Source organism: Neovison vison, chromosome 4 (assembly GCF_020171115.1).
Source record: "Neovison vison isolate M4711 chromosome 4, ASM_NN_V1, whole genome shotgun sequence".
Taxonomy (NCBI): domain Eukaryota; kingdom Metazoa; phylum Chordata; class Mammalia; order Carnivora; family Mustelidae; genus Neogale; species Neogale vison.
This window is the reverse complement of record NC_058094.1, coordinates 151,104,732-151,131,304: the sequence shown is the minus strand read 5'-3', so window position 1 is coordinate 151,131,304 and position 26,573 is coordinate 151,104,732. Positions and strand designations below refer to the sequence as shown.

General features: G+C 35.3%; 1 protein-coding gene across 5 annotated transcripts in view; it reads left to right on the top strand.

Annotated features, from left to right (window-relative positions):
• Nucleotides 1-26,573, top strand: part of PCLO (piccolo presynaptic cytomatrix protein) — a 530,926-nt gene that overhangs the window by 456,344 nt on the left and 48,009 nt on the right. For 4 of the 5 annotated variants that reach the window (XM_044245920.1, XM_044245919.1, XM_044245917.1 and 1 more), the window contains exons 16-20: nt 822-848; nt 8,104-8,197; nt 9,381-9,452; nt 11,271-11,451; nt 13,074-13,268. In XM_044245920.1, the coding sequence (XP_044101855.1) occupies nt 822-848; nt 8,104-8,197; nt 9,381-9,452; nt 11,271-11,451; nt 13,074-13,268 (569 nt within the window). Of the gene's footprint in view, nt 1-821; nt 849-8,103; nt 8,198-9,380; nt 9,453-11,270; nt 11,452-13,073; nt 15,323-26,573 lie in introns of those variants that run through there. The other variant, XM_044245921.1, reaches the window with a different exon arrangement.

The window sequence follows — 26,573 nt, the reverse complement described above, 5'->3', positions numbered from 1 at the left end:
AACAGAGCACAGGAAAGGGGAGTTTTCATTTTATGTTCATTTAAATCCTTAGTAGTTACAACTGCAATTTGGCTATCTTTTTTTAATTTGAGTATAATGACAACAAACTGATAACTTCATTCTGCTTTTGATTGGGTCATTAGATCTTCCCTGTTATTTAATGATAATATTATGGGACAAGAAGAAATCACTGCCAATGGTATATCCCTAATTAGCATCTGCTAATGAATGAATGAAAATAAAGCAGTGTCTTTTACTTTCTGTCTCCTCTAATAATATCCTGGAGAATATCACCTTTTATACTCTATGAGAGTCCCTATCTTTTATTTATTACAGATTTACTTAGACTATTTTTTTTCAATTAGACTATTACATCCTTGAATAACCTGAAAGGGCAGGCAGATAACAGGACTATGTCAGTTATCCTGGAATGAGTAACAGGGAAGGACGGAACTAGAGTGAAATAAAGAGTGATTTTTCCCACCTAGAGCCATTGCCCATATTTTGTCAGACAAAACATGCCTGCTGGGTGGGATTTGCCCCACAGGGAGCTAATCAACTACCTTTATTCAGTCTGTAAACCTTAGATTACTCCTACAGATTACAGGGGCCAAGGCATTTGGCTGTTATTTGGCTTAGAGCTGTTATTTTCACCGTAGCTCCAAGACTCTTTTCTGCCTCATGTTGTTTATATGTTAAGGTGTCGCTCCTCTAGTTATTATTCTCGTATTTTCTTCCTTATTTCTGTTTCTAACTTTTTTCTTCCTGTCTTTCCGACTTGCCTGTTGTATCCTTCACTCTCGCTCTCGGAATCAATGCAGTCAAGTCATGGTTGTCCAGAATGCAAGGTAGAGTTGGTTCTCTTTCAGTATCAAGCTACGCTGTAATGTCTATTTTTATTTTTATTTTTTTGCCTATTTGTGTATATTCATCTGCCATTTGGCTTGGGCTGTAATTTGCATCTTTTTACATGTTGGTGTCTATTGAATTAGGCCACCAGAAAATTGTTTGGATTACAACATTACTGAACACGTTTGGCAGATGTGTGGCATAGAACACTGAAAAGTAGAAAATATTAAAAACAGGAAAAAGATATGAATTAGGAAATACCACCCTAAAATTAGGTGTAACTGGTTTTTCCTATATAATTTGTCCACTAAGATTCTTTTCACTTCTCTGTGGTAACCATGGCTTAAGTTCTTCTGGGTCTTCTATTACAAATTAAAGTAAAATCTAGTCATTTTTCACAAGAAACTAGCTGACCTTCCGGATGTCCAGTACTGGGCATGAATGTCATCCTAAATACCATAGTTCTCTAGTCTTTTTCTCTTACTTAGACCCCATATCAAAACATTTCCATGCCATTATACTTCTGCAGCGCGAAGACAGCGCCATGCAGTAGGACACCATTATTGGCTTGCTCTCCCATAGTGGCAACAACATGAGAGCTTCCTCCTTTCTTTGCCAGTAGTAGGAAACTGTCTTCTAATAGAGCTCACAACGTGGTACATCATTACGTGGTCAGCTAAGGGTAGCTTTCAGATAACGTAACTGAACACATTCTTCTGCACGTCTCATTACATTATATATTAAATGTATTATTTAGTTGGGGAGGTGAATCTAGCACCATCTGTAGCAATGGGCTGATGAGAGTTTTAATCCCACCCAGAATATTAATGGTACAGGATTTGGTTTCATCTGCAACATTAAAATCTGACATCTTGACTAATCCTGATGAGCTGTTGCCCAAAAGAGGTTGTTTCTGATTTTGAAAGGTACAGATATTGTAAAGAATAGGATTAGTCACCGCACTCTTTCTAGTGGCCAGAGACTTCGTGTTTCCTTGCACACAGAATCATGGTAAATTGGATCCTGTGATAGATTGCTTATTATGACTAGTTCCCTCACCTCAGGACAGCACCCAGATCACTCATTCAGATAGGTCTCAGACTGATGTGCAAAATTAGTTTGGTTGAAAAAGATAGTGTCATTTTAGGACAGACATTATCAGTCACTTTATTCAGAACCTTCCTATCATTTATCTAGACAAACTGGGGGGAAATTGTCAGAATGACAATGATTGTCTGTCTTTAATTTAGAAAAGAGCGTGTTTTGTAAATGTAGATAATGGCTGAAACAGTCTGGGATGTTCTGGTTACAGTTTCAAAGATCTAGAAGGCACTTTCTCACCGTGTGTTTCATCTAGAAGTCACTTCCATCATCTCTTTGAGAACTGTCAGTGCAAGAAGAACTAATAATAACAAGGTACTGACACTGAAATTTTGGCTCAGGAGGCCACTGAATTAAGTCCTAAAGTACTTGGGTTTGAATTTCAGCCCTGTCTCTTGGAAGTTGTGAGGTTTCTCTAAAACGATCACCTCTTCTGCTAAATAAGAATAATAATAACACCCCCTTAGGTTTTTTTTAATAAAATAGACTCAGGAATAAGCCAGAAGTAATAAGCACAATGTCTGATACATAATAGGCTCTCAATAAATGGCACTCGATAGTATCCTCGGTATTATGTACAGTTACATAATACCTTAGGGTAGGTTATACCCCTAAAATTTCTGGAAGCAACTCTGAAACTGGCCTAAAATTGTTATGATATGTGTATACATACAAATGGATATAATTTATATTCAGGAAATATACATATGTGTATATATGTATACGTACACACACACACACACACACACATATATATATTTAAATTCAGGTGAAGACCTTTAGATTGTAGGGTAGATTATAGGAAAGGCTACCTAGATACTTCAGCTTAAGAAAGTTGCAAGTAAGAAAGTTGATGGATTATTCTTATTTTATGATTGGCTACATCAAGTCGCTCGTGGTCAGTTATACCCACAAAAAAATGATGTGGAATGGTTGGGCTATAGAATTATATGAAATTATTTAACAATACTGCTAGGAAACCAAACAACTTTGTTTTCTTCAATCATAAAATATAATACATTTGTCATTCTTAAAATTTAAAAAAAAATTCCTGTTCGCTAATAAGAATTTCACTGGTCCAATTTTCTCATCTCCTGTCATTCCCTCTTCCCACCCTCGGAGCACTATACTCAGAAGCTCTGAAAACCCAGTTGTCAGCCCCGAGAGGAGGGGATACAAGGAAAGAGCCTCCAGAGTGCATGAACTCAGTCCTTGGCCCTGGCTAACTAAGAAGTGGAAAAGAGCAAATCTGAAGGATCTCACTCTCGTTTTCTCTCATTATACTGTTTGACAAAGTACAGGCCTTTTGCCATGAATGAGATTTTGCTCTGATTGAGGCTGATTTTCATTATCATGATAGCTGAAAGTTCAGTTCCAGACAGGACTTTCTCTAAACGTCCTTGTTAACATGTCAGATTGTTTCCTCCAGGATCTCTATAAAGCAAGGACAGGTGTTGCATGAATTTACAATTCAAAGGCCAAAGCTTTTTTCATTTCAATTGATTTTAAGGGAAAAAAATAGAAGTATATTTTAAGGATTCTTCCAATAAACATTTCTTTAGCACAGAATGTTCTAGACACTGTGCGAAGTGCTGAGGGTAGATAGAACTGACAAATGGCCATATAGGCTCTGACTTCAGGGAGCACAGACTGTCAAGTGATGTGCCAAAAACACACTGTGGCTCAGAACAGTACGGCTCATAGACGGGATATGATTGGAGCTTCTTTCTAAATTAAAGGAAAATCTTTAGAGGAGTAATTAAAAATAAATTGTGTGTGTGTGTGTGTGTGCGTGCACACGTACATGTGTGTATGATTTCCAATAAAGGAAAACCAAATAAAACAAAAGAAATGAAAACATTCAGTATTTCAGATAATTCTATGAAAGAGAAATACAAAGAAGCCATCATATTACATTCACCTTTCTTACTTTTTTTGAAATTAGAAACTCAGAGAATTCCTTTTCTGCTAGTATAGGGGAGAATAATTGAATTTCATGTATCTTTTTCTGCCTGTCTTAAAAGCATGTCTACTCCTGAAGAGGTAACTAGTAAATAATTTAAAAAATGAAAGAGAAAAGAAGTTAGTCAAAACTTCAAGAAGATGAAGGTTAATTTTTTTATTAGCAGCATGACCCATCTTGATTAGTTAACTTTTTATTTTCCCTTATTAAAAAACTTTTTTGATTATTAGATACAGCCTAATTGTTCTAATATAATATCATTATTGCAATCTTCCAATGAGGGAATATAATGTGTTTTCCAGACAAAGAAGGGAAAGGAAAATGGGCTCTACTTTTTTCTCGACCTAATTCAGGCTCACATTTAAGAATCCCACTGCTTACCTGGTCACCTTCAACTTGTCAGTCCAGATTTCAATGTGGCTAGGAGAAGTGCCAGCAGTTTTCCATTGTGTAAAGTGGAAACACCGCGCATTGAGATCAGTGCTCAAGATGGTCAGTTCGTGGTAGTTCTAAAACAGGGGTTAAAAGGACTGGCTTTGTTTGACCATCTCTGAGCCATAACATTCAAGACCAAAAAAAAACCCTGCAAAGGATTGCGTTGTCATTGACACAGCACCACCAGAAATAGTGGGGGCAAATTGTGTGTTCCTGCATTAATTCTTTTTTTTTTTTCCTGCATTAATTCTAAAGGCAATAGATGCCTTGAGTCCAAAGAGAATTAAAGAATGGCAAACTCACTAATAACATTAAATCCCCCCCCCAATTGTGGCTGTTTCTGAGTGGATCTGGACAAGAATAAATATTTATAGTAATTATACTTCATTTCACAACACTCTCTTTGGATATCCTATTCAGAATTTGCCTGAACAACTCTAACACTGGCCTAATTTTTATATGTGTAAATAATACACACATATTGTATATAATTTATATTACATATATAGGAAGTATATATATTTAAACTGAAGTGAAGAACATTAGGTTATATGGTAAAGAAGACAAACTAGGTACTTCAGCTCTTAAGCCTGAAGTTAAGAAATTGGTGGATTATTCACATTTTGTGAGCCTAATCAATTGAGTTCATAATAGCATACGTTTAAGAGCAACCAATCAGTGTTGCCCTATGCTTGAATCATGGCCCTTCCAGTTAATAACTATGCAGCCTTTCCAACATACCTTAATTCACTGAGTTTCATTTTTTTAATCCTGTCTCATAAAATTTCCATGAGGATTAAATGAGTTAATACATAAGAAGCATTTAGAACTCTGCTTGGGAAAAACTAAGCTTTTAATGAATGTTAGCTGTTTTTATTTTAATGTGCTTACTTTATAAATTGCTTTTCATATATGAATTAAGAACTTTTGTTAAATGTGTAAGTGAAAAAAATGACTAAAATATGCAGGTGAAAAATTATAATAACAATTATTCATAGATTCAGAAAAGACATTTAAATAATACAGACTATTTTCACAAATACTGACATATCTAGGATTTTAGTGAAAATACTTGAGTTTGCATTTGATGTTAATTCCTATCTTTTTTAAAAGTTAAGCATCTAATTTTTCAGCATTGGAAAAAAATAATTTACTACTATTCCCCTGTATTATGAACCTTATCCGTATGTTTCCCCATGATCTCATTACCTTACTTACAAAGCCCAAAACAAATAGAAGCCTTAAAACTTATATTGTCATGTGTTTTTCTTCTAGGTATGCCTACCTAGAGAAATAGCCATGAATTCTAAAGTAGTAACCAAGGCTTGCTATTATCTTGAAAGTGGTCATATCCATTCTCCCCATGTCATTATAAAAAAAAAAAAATCGAAAACATAAGATATAAAGGAACAGAGCTTACCAAAGTTATTTTGAATTTATATTGTGAAATATTTCAAAATCAATGAAAATTATAGAAAATAACTAACAAATACTTGTGTTCTTGCCATTTAGTTCCATCAAATTTCAGTGTTTTGCTATATAGTCTTAATTTTTTTATTAAAAATATTTTATAGGTATCCTGAGGCCCTCTGAAACCATTCCCCTGTCCACTTGAGATAACCACTAAATATAATTTATTACTTATAATTGCCAAACTGTCTTGTGATGTTTATATGCATTTATTTTATATACATGTATTCAGAGTTTACTGTATTATTTCCCATGATTTTGATTTTAAATCATGATAAGTCACTGTAGTTATCTTTCTGCACATTTTTTGCTCAACTTTTTTTCAAGATTTATCCATCTTAATTTATGAAGGTATATATTTATTCACTTTAACTGATGCTTACTATTTCATTGAAAGAATGTTTCATAATACATATTATCTTATTAATATGCTATAGAAACAATGTTATGGTGAATATTCTTAAAAACATTCTTTGTGCAAAGGTGGGAAAACTTCTGTAAAGTGGAAGTGGCAGAAGTCAAAGTAGAATTTTCTAGGTATTTGGGTCCGTAATCTTCACCATCTAAAATTCATCTAAAAACTGAGTACAATTTTAAAAACTGAGTACAACTGAGTACAAATTTATACTGTCTGTAGTCTATGGAACTCCCGTTTCTTTAAATCCTTGCATATACATTTCCCTAAAATTGTTTGCAATTTGTCTTGAATGAAAAGATGGTCAAATCCTGCTCTCATTTTCACACAAATGAGTTAGTTAGAAGTGACGAGAATGATGCTTTTTTTCTTAAATTGAATTCACTTCTCAGTGGCTGACACAGGAGGTCTTGGGAACTGTTTTAAGTTCATTGGTTCTCAGTCTGCACATTAGATTTACCTGGGATATTTTTAAAAATTCTACTACTCAAGCTTCATCCCAGACGTATGAAATCAGGTTCTCCTTGGAGGTGCAGGGCAGGGAAATGTGGGTGCAGTGCTGGGCCCTACTTGGCAGCCTCGGAACTCAGATTCCTGGGTGATGCCAATATGCAGTTCATGTTGGGAATTTCTGCTCTGGTGTGTGGCTGATAAGAAAGAGAATAAAGCTAAAGAGAGAAGAGAGACATGATAAAAGTGAGTGGGAACTAGAGCTTGATTGTCAGTTGCTCTGTCTAGAATGGATAGGGTAAATTAGTGCCTGGGAAGCAATAGGAGGAGGTATTCCAGGATGTGGCTGTGCTTGAGACCAGGGTCTAGCAAGAGTTAGTGGGCCCCTTGTTAAGAACAACAAATCAAGGGTCAGGATCCGGTCCCTTTAGAAAAAACAATTTGTAAAATCAAAGCACGTGAAAGGACTCCAGATGACTAGGTTGGTTTTCAGGACTCTGCTGCCCATGGGAGCTGAAGTATTATCTAGGACCTAAGCTATAAGGCTATGCAGAAAATTGGGGGGAAAGGCAGTGAGGATTGGATAAAGGCCTCATCTGTGTGGGTAACGTTGGATAATAGCAAACAACAGTAATTCCAACCCCATGATCTGGTAGATGTCAGCTATAGATGTTCTGTTTGTCTTAACTAGAATAAGTTTGGGATACAAACTTCTAACTGCTGCTCAGACAGAATGGAAAAGTCAAGGAAAAATTCACATGCCCCAGGTTGTAAGGAATGAGGAACTATTTTGATCTGGTTTGTAATGATTTATCCAGGCTATTGACATAAACCCAGAATTTATATGTAATTCCTTTATAACTAAATATCCTGCTTTCCTAAGAGTGTCAAATTATACTTTAAGTACAAGGTAACAAATGTTCATAGAATCTTAGCTGTAGCAAAAAACATTTCTCATCCTTTCCTCAGTCAAAACAATCATTACAATTTTATACAGACCAAAAAAAAAGAAAGACCATTTGGCTTTGCGGACATGATTAGAAGTAAAAGTATTTGAAAGTGAGATACCAAATTATATTTTATGGGGAAGAAGATATTGATGTTACCATATAGTTCATGCAACAGTCTCCTGGATTCAGGAAAAAAAAATGTTCTAAAATGATGGTAGAGTTAGAACACCTAAAAGCTTTTCTTTAAAAACTACTTTAGGACAAATGAAACTAAAGGCGTCCAACATATTTTTAAATTGTCATTTTGTATTCAACTTAAAAAAAGGTTTTAGACAGGAAGGTGATGGGATGATTGCATAATGTTTAAAACAAAATATCATTTAAAATGTCTGCATGCTCTTCCAGCTGGCTGTGAAGGCATAAGTTAAGGTGAATAATCAAGATAACTCTTTTTTTTCCTTCCAATTCAGTGCTGAGTACAAGAGAAGGACTAAATATGTTCAAAAAAGTCTTAATCCTGAATGGAATCAAACAGTAATTTATAAAAGTATCTCCATGGAACAGGTATGCAATGATTATTGTCTATATAACATATTTAGGCTAGTATAAGAAAACCGATGACAAAATTATTGCAAAATTGTGATCTATCAGTTTTGCCACGCAAACAAAAAGAAATGTGTAAAAAACAGATAAGACAGATCTGTAAAATCTGTAAAAAACAGATAATAGCCAAGTGAAAAGAAATAGGTACGGGGCAAAGTTACCATGAGTGTAAATGTGTGCCTTACAAGAAAGAGCCAAAAAATAAAGAAAGAAGACAATGGAACATCTTCCATCAATTATTGTAAAATTTAAATATTTCAACAGACTGGGACACAGTTATCAAATTTTAGGGGAAAATATTTTCCAACTAGCTATATATTTTTTTGGTTAAATTTGGTCAATCACTTTCACTTCTTTCCAGTTTTACTGAGATAATTGACATGATACATTGTATAAGTTTATGGTATACATAATGATCTGATGTGTATATATTACAAAAATGATAGCTGGCTATATTTTTACTTTTACAAATAATACAAAGAAAATATTCAGTGTATATGAATGTGTTGTTGCACCAGACAGCAGTTTAAGAATTCATCTTTTCTCTAAATCAAGGCCTCTTATGAATCAGGCATTGTGGGGCTAAACTTTACAGACAAAGACATACATAAGACAAGCTGAAAGGATTTTCAAGGAGATTTAGGATTTGTCCTCTGGAAGATTTCTAATTTGATCATGAAGTTGAGGCTAGGTACAAATTGTAATCTGGATTCTTGAATTTAAAATAAGTTAAATTTACCCACAGAAATAAGACAATGCTACATTATTTTTTGGCATTTTACTAAAATAAAAAAACTCCAATCTAAATAGGTTATCTAAATAACCTAGGCAGTTTTGCATCTTATAAATTCCATGTATTTAAAGAGCATTTATAGATTCTGCTCTTTTTCTTTTTAAAAATCAATAGGGAGGCTTAGAAAAGAGGGAATTAGGAAAAGTTTGAGGTCTCTTATGAACAAATACTAGGTTGGACTCTAAAATCACTGACATTTTACATAATATTTAATATAAACCTACATTTTAGATAAAGTTTGAAGTCTTTTTACACAAATGGAAACAGTTTAAGGAAGTGAAAAATAGATGAATCTATAATAGATTGTGATGAAAATTTGTGGGGTTAATAACATTTTGATTTAAACTGTAGCTCAAGAAGAAAACCCTGGAGGTGACAGTCTGGGATTATGATAGATTTTCTTCCAATGACTTTCTTGGTGAGGTGAGCATCTGGTTTCCTTTTCTTTATTTGCTTTCACTATAAGCCACCAATTAAAGTTTATTGATACAAGCATATTTCTTAAGTTTATTAGATTATCATTTTGGTGAAAGCCCTTTTGTGGGTAGGATATATTTCCTGATTTAGTCTTTGACTGGATGAGTAGTAATTTGAGTAATGGTTTTCACTCTGCCATTTGATGTACTTTTATTAATTTATTAATTTTATTAAATTTTATTAATTTTATTATTTATTAAATTTTATTAATTTTACTATCAATTAAATTTATTGACTGATTATTAATTAATTAATATTTATTAATTTAATTTACTATTAATTTATTGGATTATTAATTTATAATTAATTTGAGATGAATTATTAATTGCTTTGGTAGGAGATATGCAATCATGCTGTGAATCCAAATTTGAGGCAGATTACTATAAAATGAGCTAGATTTTTAAAACAGATTTTCAGGTACTTAATTGTTCTTCCTCACCGCAGCTGTCAGTGGTTTGATTTGACTTTCTGCATTCTTATTTCCTTTAAGCTTCCCAAGAAAAATCTCTCAAAATATTTTACGAGACAGAACTAGAAGTAGGAGAAAACAATGCAAAACAATTTTATGTAAGTTCACATGGAATCTAACCTAATCATGAAATCTGGTGCAGTGGTCAGATCCTGTGCCTTTTTTTTTAAATCTATCATATTTCAAAAAATATACTATATTTAATAATCTTTACTTAAAGCAGAAGTTATGAATTAATGTTAAAAAATAAATCTCCAAAAATAAAATAACACCTAAACAATATGATATCCCTTCCCAGAAACAATGGAAAACAGTTGTTTAGTCTATGTGCCATGAGACCTTATTTGGTTCCAAGACTCCATACTTTTCTTTCCTATCAAAACTTGGCCATTTGACCTTTACTTGTAGGCTCCCTTGCTGGTACGGCCCCTGGTACTAGTCTTTGGACAGTTCTAGGATGCAATATGCTATCTGACTTAATGTTCCATTTCAGAAAACTGATTTATGTAGTCCTTATAATTTATTGTTGACATGAACCTAGAGCATATATCCATTGTGTTCGTTCTCGTTTTTTTATATCTCATCAAATCTAAAATGCCAGCAATTGTGAAATGGGTTATTACTCATGAACTACTAAGAATTTAAAAAATGCTGCCAGTCAAACCATGACACAGTACTTTCTCACCATAAATTGTTAGTCCTATCTCTATTTCAAATATGAGTTAAAGTATGTTTTAAAATACAAGGAATAAGTCAGTAATTGCAAATAATACATTTTTTTCTTTTGTCCCTCTCGTAACTAAAAGCAAATTTTTAAAAATGATATCCTAGTTTAAAAAAAAAGATATCCGAGTTTATTACTAAATGTGTTTATTTAACAAAAGAGGACTTTCATTCACAAAGATTGAGTTGAGACTCTTCCTTTTTACATAATCTCCAAATAATTTAACTAACAAAGATTTTATACAGTTCAATTTAATCAAAAGTTCATTTTTAAAAAAAAAAATTATTTATTTTAGAGAGAGAGAGAGTTCACAGTGGGGAGGGCAGTGGGAGAGCAAAGCAGAGCAGAGCCCAGTGCAGGGTCCGATCTCACAACCCTGAGATCATGACCCGAGCCAAAATCAAGAGTCTGATGCCCAACCGACTGCACCACCCAGGTGCAGAAAAATGAGGAAGACAGCCTTGTCATCTTCAAAGTCATACTATGTCTTTTGGCTTATATCCTTGAGTAAATTTCAGATCACAGAAACAAGTAATGAACGAATCATATCAATTTCATTGCCTTTTTTCAGGTATTGATTGATTTATCTAGCACATCTCATCTCGATAACACTCCTAGATGGTATTCTCTCAAAGAACAGACTGAAAGCATTGATCATGGCAAGTCTCATTCCAATCAGAGCAGCCAGCAGTCTCCAAAGCCATCTGTCATCAAAAGCAGAAGCCATGGTATCTTCCCTGACCCATCCAAGGGTAGGAGTTATTTCAAGTAGAAAAAGCTTTTTTCTATTTGTTCACTCAGTAACTTTTTGAATATGAATGCTTGTATACTTAATATATTTTACAGTGTTGGATTCTATTGGAAAGTATGTAATATAATATCCTACAAACAGTAATGGATATGGAATCAGGAAAAATGGGCTTTACTCTCAGATCAGCACATAATTAGGTGTATGACTCTGTGATCTTTACCTCTCTGACTCTGGTTTTCAACCGGTACAACAGAGGGGGTTGGGCTATAGGAGCTGTTGGATTATTTCCAGCTGTCAAAATGAATGATAATATGATTTTATAAAATATGTTGGGGGTATTTCATAAAGAAAAATAAAAATCCTCAACATTTCATTGACTAGACATACTCATCATTACCATTTATGCATATATTTTCTCGTTGTTTAAACCTCTATTTTTTTCAAAGGTATATTCTTACTCATATATGTGTAATATAACAACATATATAATTTTGCATCCTGGTTTTTACTTATCATATCAAGATCATTTTTCCCATGTCACTGAAACAATGGGTATGTCAAAATTTGATTATACCTTTCCTAAATGTTGGCCTCGAGCTAATTCTATGATTTTTTTGAACTACTATCATTATTTTTGAAATGGTAATGTTATCCCTTGGGTTTGGCAGTTTGTACAGCATTCCCATCTGAATGAGCTTTTCCTTCGAGAGGTTCGTTGCCAATGATCCTACAACACAACCTTAACCTTCATCATCAACCAAGCGACTGCCTAGATGAGATAACCATGTAGTATCTTACCTAGACATACTGAACTATTTTTAAGTGTCAACTATAAATTTTTATACCGGACCTGAGCATTGCTCCCTTCTCTCCTCTTCTCAGAAAGTACATCAAATTGAAAAGTGGTTCTTTGTACATTAGAAAGGAATGGGTCACAAGTGCAAGTGTTCTTGGAGATGGAAAACCACGAGGCCAAGTCCAGTAGGCCACTGAGTTGATATGACAAACCACGGACTGACCATGAGGGCTACAGATGACTTATGAATGAGCTTTATAGGTCATTTATGGATTCCACTTAGCCAGATCAACTCTACCCTGATTAACTTTCTGGAAGATCATTAGCATAAAGATCTCTCTCTGACGGCCATAGTAAATGTGGGATCTCTATAGATGTTCTCTGAAATCCTCTGAGACATGATTCTCCAGTCTCCACTGTTTTTGTGTCCTGGTGACTCAGGCCCCTTCATCCGGGAATTCCCTGCATTTTCACTGAAAACTCCTCCATGGGCATGTGAGCTTCTTGTCTCTTGCCTGGTCCCTCCTAGAATTAGCGGTGGCTTGGAGAAACTGAAAGCTAACATACGCATTTCCATGAGGCTGGTGAGATGTCTGTCCTCTTCTCAGATTTATCTCTTCTCACCATGATTATCCTTTTGACTTTCCTCCCAAAAACTGTTTCCCGAATGTTTAATCACATTACGGAGTGGCGAGCAGTTGCATAAATGAGCCCGAAAGGAAACCGAATTAACATAAATCTTAGACAGTTTCAAATTGTGTGAGACCAAGCTTGACAGGAGGAACGCTGGAGCACTGTTAACTCACGTCTCACCCTCTTGTAACCAGACATGCAGGTTCCCACCATTGAGAAATCCCACAGTAGTCCCGGTAGCTCGAAATCCTCCTCCGAAGGCCACCTGCGCTCTCACGGACCGTCGCGCAGTCAGAGCAAAACCAGCGTCACCCAGAGCCACCTGGAAGATGCTGGGGCTGCCATAGCCGCTGCCGAAGCCGCGGTGCAGCAGCTCCGCCTGCAACCAAGTAAAAGACGCAAATAAATTCCTCAGCATGGCAGCTTCCTGTTCATCTGTTGCCTCTCTCTCTCCTGCTGTCCTTCCCTGTTCGCTTTCCGTGTTTTGGCAGACCCTGCTCCCTCTGTCCTCTGTCCCTCTGTCCATGTGAGAACAGTACCAAGACATCAATCCGCTCTTTCTTATTTAGATTTCTTTTTTTTTTTTTTCCATTTCTTTATGTACGTGGACTGCAGTAAAACTGGCTGTTTCCCCTCTGTCTCCACCATCCATCCAACCTGGCTCATAGTATTTGGTAGCTGTGTCTGTGATGTTTGCAGGCAAAGCAATGTTGTGTGTCCTTTTCGTGTGCACTGAAATATCCTTGAGAATCCAGGAATTATAAGCACAAGTGGCTGCCAGTTTTCCAGGCATTACACCAAAAGAAAAAAAGAAAAAAAAAAAAAAAAGCACACACACAAGCATTTAGAGCTGATTAGAGATGAGATTCTCGCATCCGAAAACACTCAGAAATTGTTGGGCAGAAGAGAAATGCGACCAACAGTCGAGTTCTCGAGCCGAGCGGGAGGGGGAAAGCCATTTCCAGCTTAAAAACCTCAATGAATTATGCATGTGAAATGTTGTAGCTTTCCATGTGGGAAACTTTCTAGTCTTTTGGGAAACACATCTGTGAAGAAAATCAAGTCTTATATTTTCCAAAAAGTACATAATATTAATAGATGTATAGACATGTGATGAGGCAGTGTCACCTCATTCAGGAACACAGTCGGGTCCATTCTCTTGGATCACACTTTGTATATGATATCAGAGAATTTCTAGGTTATTTCCTTTTCTAACCATTGGAAATCCTTACACAGTCAAGATGCTAATCAAAGAGTAACCGCTCACCCAACTTAACTGCTGTTTTTTCGTTGAGTTTGCAAAAACTTAGTCAGTCGATACGCAAAAACCGAACAAGTGCAGAGATCTGACAAACGGAGCTGCCGTTTCACTTCCAAGCAGCGTCAGCCAGATCACGGAGAGAGATTGATGTTAGCCCCATCTCCCCAAGTCTTCATTTCCTGAGAAACAGCCAGTTTTAACCCCTCTAGTGCTGTGCATGTGGTGTCATTTTGGCCTTTGAGAACACAACTTCCTGGGATCGAGCAAAAGATCACTTCTGTTTGCATGAGTAACATTGAAGCTGGTTCCATCTGAGGATACATACTCTGGGTTTCCATTTCACCCACACTGCCACAGCAGCACATAAAAGCGGTCAGAATAATCATGCCAGGAAGCAGCACAGACACAGCATAGCAGGCGTCCTCCCCATTCAAAGAACTCAGTCTGATAATCTGCCTCCACCAGCCAATGGCAACCAAGACCAAAGCCAGCTAGCCCTCAGGAAGGTGGTGTCTGATGGACCAATCAAGCCAGAAGGAGGTGAGCAGAAAGGCGCTATGCAAAGCACACAGCCAAGAACATCCCCCACATTTAAAGCCCTCATCTTTTAATTTTTTAGAGATTGTCTGATAAAATATGTTTATCTCCTTTTTAATGTGCTTTTGTGGGCATGGCATTTCAGGACTTTCATCATCACCGTGTAAGTCCCCAAATCAGTCCCATAATATATTGACTACAGTGATTTGTATTTTTCTATGCACTGGGCATCTTTTGACTTCTGTTGGGAAATAGATTAACAATATTCATATTGCAGAATGGAATGCATGCTACTAACCTAATCTGTTCAAGCATGACTATAAATATGTTGCATTGTGATAAAAGTTTAAACTGCTCAAAATTCGAATTAGCATACCAGTTGGAATGTAGATCAGTTTTTGTCGCATATTATTTCAAGTGTAACTTTTTGAAACTTCAGTGGATTTTGGAAATTCTTAGAGGAAAGTAAGGGGAAAATTGTTAATGCACTAATTCACCTTTACATGGTGAAAAGTTCTCTCTTGATCCTACAAACAGACATTTTCCACTCATGTTTCCATAGTTGTTAAGTGTATCAGATGTGTTGGGCATGTGAATATCCAAGTGCCTGTGTAATAAATAAAGTATCTTTATTTCATTCATAAACTACTGGGTTCTGAGCCATTGTTATATAATGTAGCTTAAAATGAGTGTGTCAGTTTTTGCTTTCTCATTTGATTCCTTGCAATAGAGTATTGCTAGTTACTGTTCTGTTGCTAGTGAGACCTCCAATGATAGAACATTTGGGGAGTGGAACAAAGTTTTATGTTGAAACATCATTAGCTAGATGGAAAAATCATTACCAAATGAAAGCACCAAGCGTACATAAACACGTGAGTAAGTAATGGGGTTGGGCTCTTCTAGGCAAAACTCCCGCTGTTTCTGGCCCCCACATCTGATCTACTCCACAGTCTTCTCAGGTTCCTGGATAGAGGAAGACAAATTCCCTGAGCCCTGGCTTTGGAGATATATCTAAACTAGATTACGTAGCTGGGTTCAGAAAGGAAAGCAAGTTTGTATCCATCCCTAACTAGACCCCAACACTCCCAGCATTTTCCCCAAGAAAGTATCACCGCCAGTAACAGGAATCAAATGAAGGTGATCATAAAATTATCTTCAAATTTAATTCAAAAACATTTATAAAATAAAGTGTTTAAAAAAAATAGGACAGCAGTGCCCCACCTGAAGTCCCCCCCAGCCCTAAAATACCTGATTTTGTGATTCTCTACTTGTCTGCAAATTAAAGTCAAGCCTTATACTTTTCTATTGTCTTTCTCTTTATTCTCCAAAAACTACCATTTTTAATATGTTCTTGTCCCAATGAATCAGATATTTAGGAGAAGTGAAAGATGTATGTGGCCTAAAGCACAGTGATGTTTTCTGAATTAGCTGGGTAATTATCCCCTGTGCACAGATTGCCTTTTCTAATTAGCTTACTGGTACTTTCCAAAAGTACTTAAATTCTCACCTCTTACCTTTTCTTCCATTAAGTTCAGTTGGTTTCTTACAGCCACTCATTTTCTTTAAGTATTCCGTAATGATGTCACAGTAGTGAAATGCTTCCCTATCTCACTCTATTTTAAATTATCATGATTTTGGAATTACTATATAATATTTTGTCTAATGTTTTTTCTAGATGCAGTTCTTAAAATTTGTAGCACAATATGTTTAATTCCTTTTCTTTGCATAACGCTGTAATGAATAATCTCATCCATTTAAGGTGCTGTGACTGAATCCTGAAGGCCATTCTTTATCAAAATAATCAAGATAACATAGCCTGCTTTCTTGTTTAATTTGGTAGTGATGATAAAATGCCATTTTCTAAAACATATTTATTTCCCTGCTGCCGTAAATGTACCAAGAATGTAATTCAACCATGCATATTACCAATGAAGGGTAAACATGCTATAGGATTGAATTTATATAAAATGATGTAGAATTCAGTTATAGTAGAAAAATTGGTATGAGATTGAAGCATACGAAGAGCCAACAAGGTCCCGTTCACTAACTGCATAAGTAAGTGTTCTTATCAATTTTAAGTATTTAGATCAAAGCCTTCCATTTCAAGCCTCACGATGGAGTTCATACAGTCCCGTTTGCACTCCAATGATATTGCCCTCCATTTGAACGGTCCTTCACGTTGTACTGAGTGTTCTGTCACCCATCTTCTCATTTTACCACACATGGTAGAGGAGGTATTCATGGCAGATATTCTTATAGTTGTTTTCTGAGGGATCAGAGAGTGGGCTGGGATGATGGAGAGAATACACAGAAATGTCTAGAATCAGCAACACGACCCTTGTTCCTAGGCCTACACCTTTGTTTCTTAAATAACATTGGCTCCTCTGAAATCAAACTCTTCTGATTCCAGTAAAAACAGTTGTCATTTACATACTTGTTATTTATCACTTAAGTTCTTACAAATGATTAGAGGTTGCTAGAAATGATGGCAGAATACAATTTAGACTTGCTCTCCCTACATGATCCTTTTTTCTGAAGGCTGAAAATTAAGCTGCCACGAAGCGAGGAAATAAAACCCTCTCATGCATGAGCCCAGTGTGGCAGTAAGCAGAGTCTGTAGAGACCGTGTGTACATCTGTAGTCATTTCTATCAAGGGTGACAAAATTGTCCCTAAAGAGCCTTTCAATTTTTTTTTTTTTTTTTTTTTGGTGAACTTCTCAGCAGATTTTTGCCTGAAGTGGCATAAAATATGGGTTAAGCAAGAATTAGGGAGTGAGCCAGAAAGAACTTTCTCTCCTCTCCGGGGTTTAGTTATACTCTAGGAACCCCGAAGAGAAAGATTAGACAGATTGTGCCAGATAATCCTAATGCCTAAACAACTCTTTTGTATTTAGAAATCCCTAGAAATGGGTTTTTTTTTTTTTTTTTCCAAGCCAGTTGTTTTGGCTGAACAGAGGCTCTGCCATTTCAGAAAGTGACAGCAACCAGAGAGGAGAGTTTATAAAATAGTTTTTTTTTTTTTTAAAACCATATTCAAACTGAAACAAATTGAAGCATATTTTAAACCTTAAAAATTAACCTAGTTGACAACCACTGTTTTACCTTTAAGTGCATTTTGAAATTCCTGAGTTATTCTTGTTTGATACTAAGACTTTACGTGAATTTTAAAATAAGGAACAGTAATAGAGGCTGAGGAGAAATGTCCCTCCACTCTGGGAAATGAGATAAGAGCCACCGGAACGGGTTGGAGAGGATAGGCGAGCAGGTGAACCATTGAGTAAGTTGTGTGAGGAAATTATGATTAAGCATTCCTTGGAGGGGCCGAGTTGTAGGAGAAAAGTCTGAAGCTATTTCGACAGACCACTGCTGGAAACTCTGCTTTCAATAAGGCTCATTTTCAGCCCCTGTCACACAAGCGTTTCCTATCTGCAGGTTGTCGTGGTGAACTCTTACTAAGCCATCACGCCGTGGGGGCTGCTCTCTTGGGCGAGTGGTAGGGGGTGGCTGGGCTGGGAAGTGGGGTGCACTTCGGGAGTAGAGGGTACTGTCAATGACGAAGGACGATAGCTAATCTGTGTCCCATTCTCTTCTGACCAGAAGTAGATGGTCACTTTTGGTCAGAAAGAATTTAGCATTCTCTGTTTCTGGGAAGGACAGGGTTCAAAAGGAGAAATCAGAAGACAAGTCAAAGTGAGTTCATTTGGAGGTGAAGTCTTCCGTCACGTATGTAAGAGGTTAATAAAAACAGATTTGCGTTCCTCATTTCAGCGTGTTCATGTAAAAACACAAAAATAAAAATTTGGGTAGTTGAAACTGAAAACAAAATTTAACCTGTAATGATCTGAAAAGAGCAAACATCCAGCAAAATCTGAGAGACTCCAATGGGATAGTTTCAGCTTTCAGAGTTCTCTGCTTGTTTTTCCTGGGGGTGAGGGTTTTCTTTGTTGTCTGTGAAGATCAAAATGCTCTTCTGAAGTTTTTTTTTTAAGAGTTTCCATATTCTCTTAGAATTATGATGCATTTTCAAATCTTTCTTCAGTCATTTATTGCCAGGAATATCTCTGCCATCCATGCAAAGTCACAGAGAGTAAATGTATAGCTCTGACCATGTGACACTGTGTCTCGTTTATGGACGTTTATCCGCAAAGGTGAATCCACTGGCCTTTAGGAACTTTGTTCTTTTTCAGTAATAGCTGTGGGTCTGCACCAAGCCGTGCACATGTCTGCTTCACACTGGGGATTTATATGTTCATTTCATGTGACATGACCAACAAGACCAATGGGCGTACCTCAGTAGGGCCGTACCTTGGTCAAACAATCTAGCTATGGGCCTGTATAATTGGATGTGACTGTGAAGACATGAGCTAATTTTAACATGCCAAAGTCCCTTCAATGCTGTTTATGACATAGCTTTCACCATGTTCAACTTAATTTTTAAAATGCAAATTATTTGGGCTTGAAGAAATTATTTTCAAAAAAAGTTACTTTATCAAATTACCACTAGGGAGTAGGACCCTGGGGAAATGAGATAGGCAAGTAAATGCTGGTGGAGGAAATAAATGAGAAGCTTGGAGCATGAGAAGTCTGATGGGGACACGGTGTGGGACCCTGGACAGAGCGCACAATATGAGCATGGGGCTGGGAATGCGTTCACCTGGGTAGGAGGGATCATGGAACTGGGGGGAACACTACTGAAGGAGAGGCAGAGGAATGGCAAGGCACCATTGGGCTACTTAACAGATTTGTCTAAGTCCAGATATCTAACTGTCCGTGAATTACTTGATTTTTTTTCCCACTTCCCATCTGCATGTACTACATTATGTAAGACCATGATACTTCACCCATTCTGCCTTATGCGAGATAGTCGGGGAGGGGGAGGGGGTCAGGGAGAAAGGGGGCTTAGTGGGTTAGGATGAAAGGAATCTTCATGTGTACTGAGCCAGACTCTGAAAATGTTCTTTTTTCTTTTTATTTTATTACTGTGTTGAATGTATAAATATATAATTAATTGTTGAGGAGCAAAAAAAAAAAAAACTTGCTGATTTTAAATGGGAACATTTAAAAATAAAAAAATAAATGGGAACATATTATATCAGAAATGCAGAATTTTGATTGGGGTCTTGGGTTTTTCTTAAGATATATGAATAGGAATAATATGGACAATCATAGCTTTATAACTCAATGTATTTTAAGATGCTGTATCTAATCAAAATACTGATATTATAAATCAAACAAAAACATAAATTTTTAAGAAGAAAAGCTTGAGGGGCCCCTGAGTGGCTCAGTCACTCAGCTCAGGTCATGATCTCAGGGTCCTGGGATCATGATCTCAGGTCTCTGCTCGGCAGGGAGATGGCTTTCCCCTCTCTCTCTGCCTGCCTCTCTGCCTACTTGTGATCTCTCTCTTTCTGTCAAATAACTAAATAAATAAAATCTTTTTTTAAAAAATCTTCATAAAAGTCAGGAACATGGGATCCTTTTTTTAAACTTATAAGCAAAACAGTGGATTAAAATTTCTGCTATATTTGTTCTCAAAAGAGTACAAGAACAAAATCCACTTTTCTTCCTAAACATATTTCAGATTGAAAACTACATTATTTGAAGTTCTGTAGGTCACATTATAATTTTACTTGACTATATAAAATGAATTTGGAATCTATATAAAAAGACATAAGAAATGGACTTTTTTACACTACATAATTGAAACTTCTTTCCATATGGATTTATTACATGCTTTATTTTGTTAAAGAGCATTCTCATTGCTGATGACATTTCATAATGTAAATAACTATTGAATCACTAATTTGGCTTCATCCAACATTTGAGGTACCAACAAATTAACAACTTCATGTAGGGAAAACCCCTTTTTGGAAGAATGTGTGTTATTTTATGCCTGCCAAATCTCATTATTTGTCATGGGTTTCTGCAAACAATAAAGTAATTTTCTAAAGCAAGAGTAGAATAGACAAGCATAATTTTTTGGTACATATCATTTTTATATCAGACCTTTTGTTTTGTAGAGTTGTGAAGTTCTGGATGGAACAAGTTTCAAAACTAGAGAGGTTAATAAGAATAATATTAATAATAATAAATCTTTTTGAGAAATTCTAACAGATGAATATTTTTCATGACAAGCATAAAATAAAAAGTGAAAGGCACAATAGAATAATTATCATGTATAGTGGTTTAAGATGGCTGTTCAAAATAGCTGAGGTTAATTGAGCTCTTCTATTTTCATAGTTAATTCTTCATTTCTATTAAAGTAGATCTAGAGTAGTAATTCTCAAAGTGTGTCCCAAGGTCCCTTTCAGAGTTGACAAGGTCAAATACAAGAATATTAAGTGTAATTTGCTTTTTCCTCTCTCATTCTTTCTCATGTACAGTAGGGTTTCCTGCATTTACATGAGATGTTATGACATCATTGCTTTGAAGGCTAATGGAATACGTGCTTACTGGTCGCTTATTCTAAATTTTTCTTCTTTTGAGTAAGATAAATATTGATAGAACTCACAGAAAATAAAATTCTCTGGGGAATTCAATATTTTTTAAGAATGTAAAAGCAGTCTTGAGATCAAAATATTTAAGAGTCATTAATCTATATGAATGCACAGTCATAATCTTTCCAGTAGCCAAAGACAGTGGGTAACTGGAGGTATTTTGCAGGATCTAATGGTCATATTTGCCTCTAAATTTTCTGTGCTTTTTTTCTCTTATATTGTATTCCAGAATCCCTTATTTCCTTTCTCATCTAATGATAATTTATAATTACAAAGATTGACAAATGACAATTTTTCATTTAATATTTAAACTATTTTATTAGGCTTGACTTAGGTCAAATGATGACTGTATCTCCATATATATTACTTACTATTTTCAAAATTTGAGTGGAAAATTGCTTAATCAGCTTTCATCAAGCTGCTTTGAACCTAAAGCAGAGAGGGAGTATTATAAAGATAGAATAAATTTTATTTGCATCCTTATCTTAAAGATAAGGCTTGTTGGAAAAACTAGTTATAAATAGTTTCCTTTTATCTTCTATTGTAGTATCTATATTACCAGTCTCATATATTTCAAATTAATTTTGTTGGTGTAAGAGAAACTGAAGATCATCACTCTGATTCATTCAATTTTTCAGCCTCTTACCTAATTCTTGGTTTTTAATTTTCAAGTAACAATTTAATGTGCTTTTAAGTAATTAAAGCTAAAAGGGAATTCTGAAAATATCATTTGTGGACAATACTATCTGAATTATATATATTAGTTGCTTATCATTTATTCATATTCATATATGCATTTTTTGAATGAATATTATGTTCCAGAACCTCTTAAAAGAGTTAGTGACCCTGCAGTGAACAAAACAGATGAGAATAACCACCCCCGAAAATCTCCCATCTAGTAATATTTATTGAATAACCAATCAGATACCTGGGAAGAATTAGGAAGAATGGGAAAAGTGTAAGTTTTGCTCTACTGAGATTGAAAAAGAAAAAACACATAGTCATCATCTTAAATTTGTATGCAAATATCCTCATGTTGAGAAATATCTGGAAATATAATTAAATATATTTTTATTTGTCCTAGCTCTGGTTCTCACTAATAACTTTTACAGTCCTCTGAGATATAACCACCTACAGGAGGAGAGGAAGTATTTGAAAATTATCTATTCAGAGAAAGTAGAGATTCATGAGATTAACTAGAGAGGTAAGGTACCATAGAATGGAACATACATTGAGCAAATAATATCCAAACTCTTCTTTATTCTGTGGCCACTAACTACATTTGAATGATATGAACAATAATAGTGTTTGTTATAATGTTACCCATATAAGTCAGTCTGCTTTGGGCAAAATGTTTATATAAATCAAACTATTTGGATTCCATTTAAGGAGAACATCCTTGTTAGCTACATGTCCTTGATCTAAGTTAGCAATTTCAGGATTATGTAAGAACACTTTTAAAAACTGATTATTTTTAAATTACTTTCCACTCAGTCTTGCATGTTTTGCAAGCAAACTGCGAGAGAATACTTGTCAAAGTAGAATTAAATGAATATTGAAAAAGTAAGACTTGCTCTTGACAACTTAATTCAAATCTTGCATTTTTTTCCAAATATGATTCTCCCTATTAATCTTTTAAAGATAAAATCTTTATTGTGTTGTAACAATTATGTTAGCGTATTTTAGCACAAAACCAAAACTTGGTACTGAATAAATTCCTTGTTAACTCTATCTCTTTGAACACAGTGAGAATTATAGTCTAAATCTATTAAAGATAAAATGATTTTTAAAAATTTTTCCTTTATGATATCTTAATTGAGCTTTTTTCCATTAGTTACTAGAAAATTTTGGTTTCCAGTTAAATTGTATTTCATTTTAGATATTTTAAGTATTAAAACATTACTTTGAGTTTATTTAGTATACTTAAATATTAAATGTTTAAATATTTTATTTACTTCTTTGAAAACTAGTTCTGAACTAAAAACCTTAAAAAAGGGAGATACACTTTAAAGGCAGCATTCTAGCAAAAATATAAGAACCGTAGCATGCTGAGTTATCACATACATTTATGTAAGAAAAAAATCCTGTCCACTTATTATTTAATTTTACTCTCACTTCCAAACACCTCTTATCCTAAAGTTATCTATTATTATTTCTGTTCCTGGAAGTGATCATTAGTCCCATTATCTACAAACTAGAAAATGTATGATTAGTGAGTATGGGAAATACTTCAAATTACTGATAGCATTAGATAAAAACAGATTGAATTGAGTATTGAAAACGTCTTGGAGATTCAGTCCTAGGGCGTGTGTGGATGGAGAAGGAAGAGTCTGAGCATGACTAAGCTTTACTATCTTTCCTGGGTTGTAGCAAATAAGAGGTGTCATACCTCCTCCTCTCTGAGAGAAGCCACTGTGTGAATAGGGAATGTCTTACGGGACATATTTTGATTTTTGTAAGAAAAAAAGACACTGTCACATTCCATTTCTCAAGGTATGTTATAACTTTGCAAGATTATATATATATATATATATATTCACCAGTAATGTGCCATTTTAAAGAAATGACATAGAAGTCTGAGCTGTTTCAATACTTTCATTTGTAAAAACTTGTAATTTAGAAGTATGTGGAAACTCCTCCAAGTAGCTGTATTGAAACTACCCATGCCATTTTGTTTGGGGCCGGTTTCTTTAGAATTTTTCCAAATCAGACAATGAATATTCTGAAGTAATATTTTTAAAATGTTAAATTTCTAAAGTCCTTTTTCATTTTAATACCACTAAACTGTCACAGGGAGCATAAAAAAAAATGTGATTGGACCTTTGGACCTAATTCAAGGGAAAACCTACCAAATAATGCTGGTAACAATGGACCTTAGAATGTGACCTTTTCAGGTTCACATTCAAAGCCATCAACAAATGAGTTAAAACTGCAAAATCTCATTTGTAAAGATAACAACCAGAGAAACAACAGCAATAAGAATAGATAGAGTGAAAGATAGGCAATGGGGAGAAAGTAGAAAAGGTCACCAAAGTAATGTCCAGCTAAGTTAAAGCTAGCAAAAGAAAAAAATGTGTGTGTGTATATGTATGTATACACACACACACACACACACACACGCTATAAATACATAATATTGAAAATAGTTCCTTCAGTTCCATTATTAAGCTATTGAAATAAAATAATTATTGGCTAACTTAATTTTGATCTATGAAGATAATAATACTATATCAACCAAGTAATTTGGGTGGACTATCAACATTATAAATTATTCCTAAAATATTTGACTATATCTTCGAGCTGTTCCAAGGATTTAAACCCGTGACAGAACATCACAGGCAGCAAGTCTGTGTCCTGCATTCCCAAGCCTGGAATTCTGAGGTAGGCAGAGACCTCACAATCTTACTTTGAAACAACTGGATGCGATAGAAAAGTGAATTAGCACTTTTTAGTTGTTCTTTTCTTTCTCCCCTTAATTAGTGTGTGGCTCAGAACAAATCATTAATCTTTCCAGGGCTTAGTTTTTCTATAGATGAAATGATGGTTCTGGAGCAGGCTATCTCTAGAGTCCTTACCAGCTTTTTATTTCCATGGTTCCTCAATTAATAGAAAGTCAAATCTACTGTTTTGTTCCACGGACTGTGAGCCCAGTGCTGCCATCGTGTGGTAGGTACAGTGATAGTTCTGCATTTTTAAGTATGCTGGGGGTGGGGTGGGGGACCAACAGAGCCAACAAATTGAAAACAGATGTGCAGTCAAAAAGACACTACCAGGTTTAATTAAGGTTAGCCACAGTGGAGTAATAAAACAAAATGATGTCTAACCATCTTGTATCTAAAGAAAATAAAGAGGTCAAAAAATAATTTAAAACAGATTGAATTGCCTCACAGAAGGTAAAATGTGTTTACTTGGAATGCCCCCTCGATAATTGAGGACGGAAATGATTTAACACTCCAGGATTTATTCCTCTAGGGTAAAGGAACCCTCTCTATGGGAGTGGGCTTCTTTCATCAGATATTAATGAGATACATTCTTTCTCCTAGTTGGTACTTGCTAGTACAAATAGGAATTTAAAAAGAAAGTAGACACAAAAATGTAGGCTTCCAAAATGCATTTTATTATTAAGTAAACCTCAATTCCTCAAAAAAGAAACACTTCTCATGTGCGGTACACAGGCACTTGATATATTCAAGCATAATAGGTCCATGATCTCCGAAACTGATTAAAAGAGAATAAAGTTAGAACAGTTTTATATTATTAATCTGGAATCATAAGACTATGGAAAATCATATTTAGTATTAATGTTTTAAAATACTATTTTAAAATATATTATTTTTAAATATTATTTACATTTAAATATAAATCGGAGTTCACCAGTTGCCTGTATATCCAGATTTGGAACCCCCACAAATACCGATGTCTGTAAGAACATCATCTTCTTCTACCTTAGAGTGTGACTATACATATTATATCTCACTGTCATTCCGATTTGAGTGTATATATAAAATATCCATGGTCTGTTATGATTTTTTAATTCACAAAACTATGTACTCCCATGTTGAGTGTGTTACCATTAAATATTCCTTTCAATTAAACTGGTTTTGGAGGGATTGGAAAAAGAAAACATCTAGTTGAACGATCACATTTTTCTCTACAGTACGACAGATTAAAGTTGCATCTTTGTTTTTAAAGCTATCAAAAAAAAAAAATAAGAAATCACATTGCCCCCAGTTTCCTTGACAAAACATGGAGTAAAAAAACCCCTCCCACATCAGGTGATGTTAATGAGAGATTTCTGATTTGCATAATACACACAGCCGGATAAAAAGTAAAATATCTACTAAATTATTTGGATGTCTGAGTTGTGTGGTTAAAGGAAAGACTTATTAATTTTATTATTATTTCATGAAATATTGCTTCAGCATAGTTCCACGGTAAGCTTTTGAGAAAGCTACCATGGCGAAAACACAGGCTCGGCTTCCAACGGCAGCATGAATGTGACAACCAGAGCCAAGAACAGAAAGTGGTCATTGCCAGGAACAGGCCTGTGATCTTGTGCTAGGAGAGTACGGGTATAGAAGAGTTTGCTTCTGAGGGGCAAGAGGAGGAAAATACACAAAGCAGGTACAGTCCAAACTGGGCCTTTGTGGAAAAGTAGAGTTCCGATATGAGAAAGTGACAGGGGCAGAGAAAGGCGTAACAAAATCAGAACGGGCCCAGTTACAGCTCAGGAAGGAAAAAAAAAAAAAAAGAAAAGCCAAAGGGAGCCAGCATGAGGGGGTCTAAGTGGGCTTCCATGCAAAGGGTACAAAGGAGAATGACCGGAGATACATTTGGAATGAAGCAGATGGTTAAGGACTTAGGCAAACTAAAGAATGTGACCAAAACCGTGAGATGT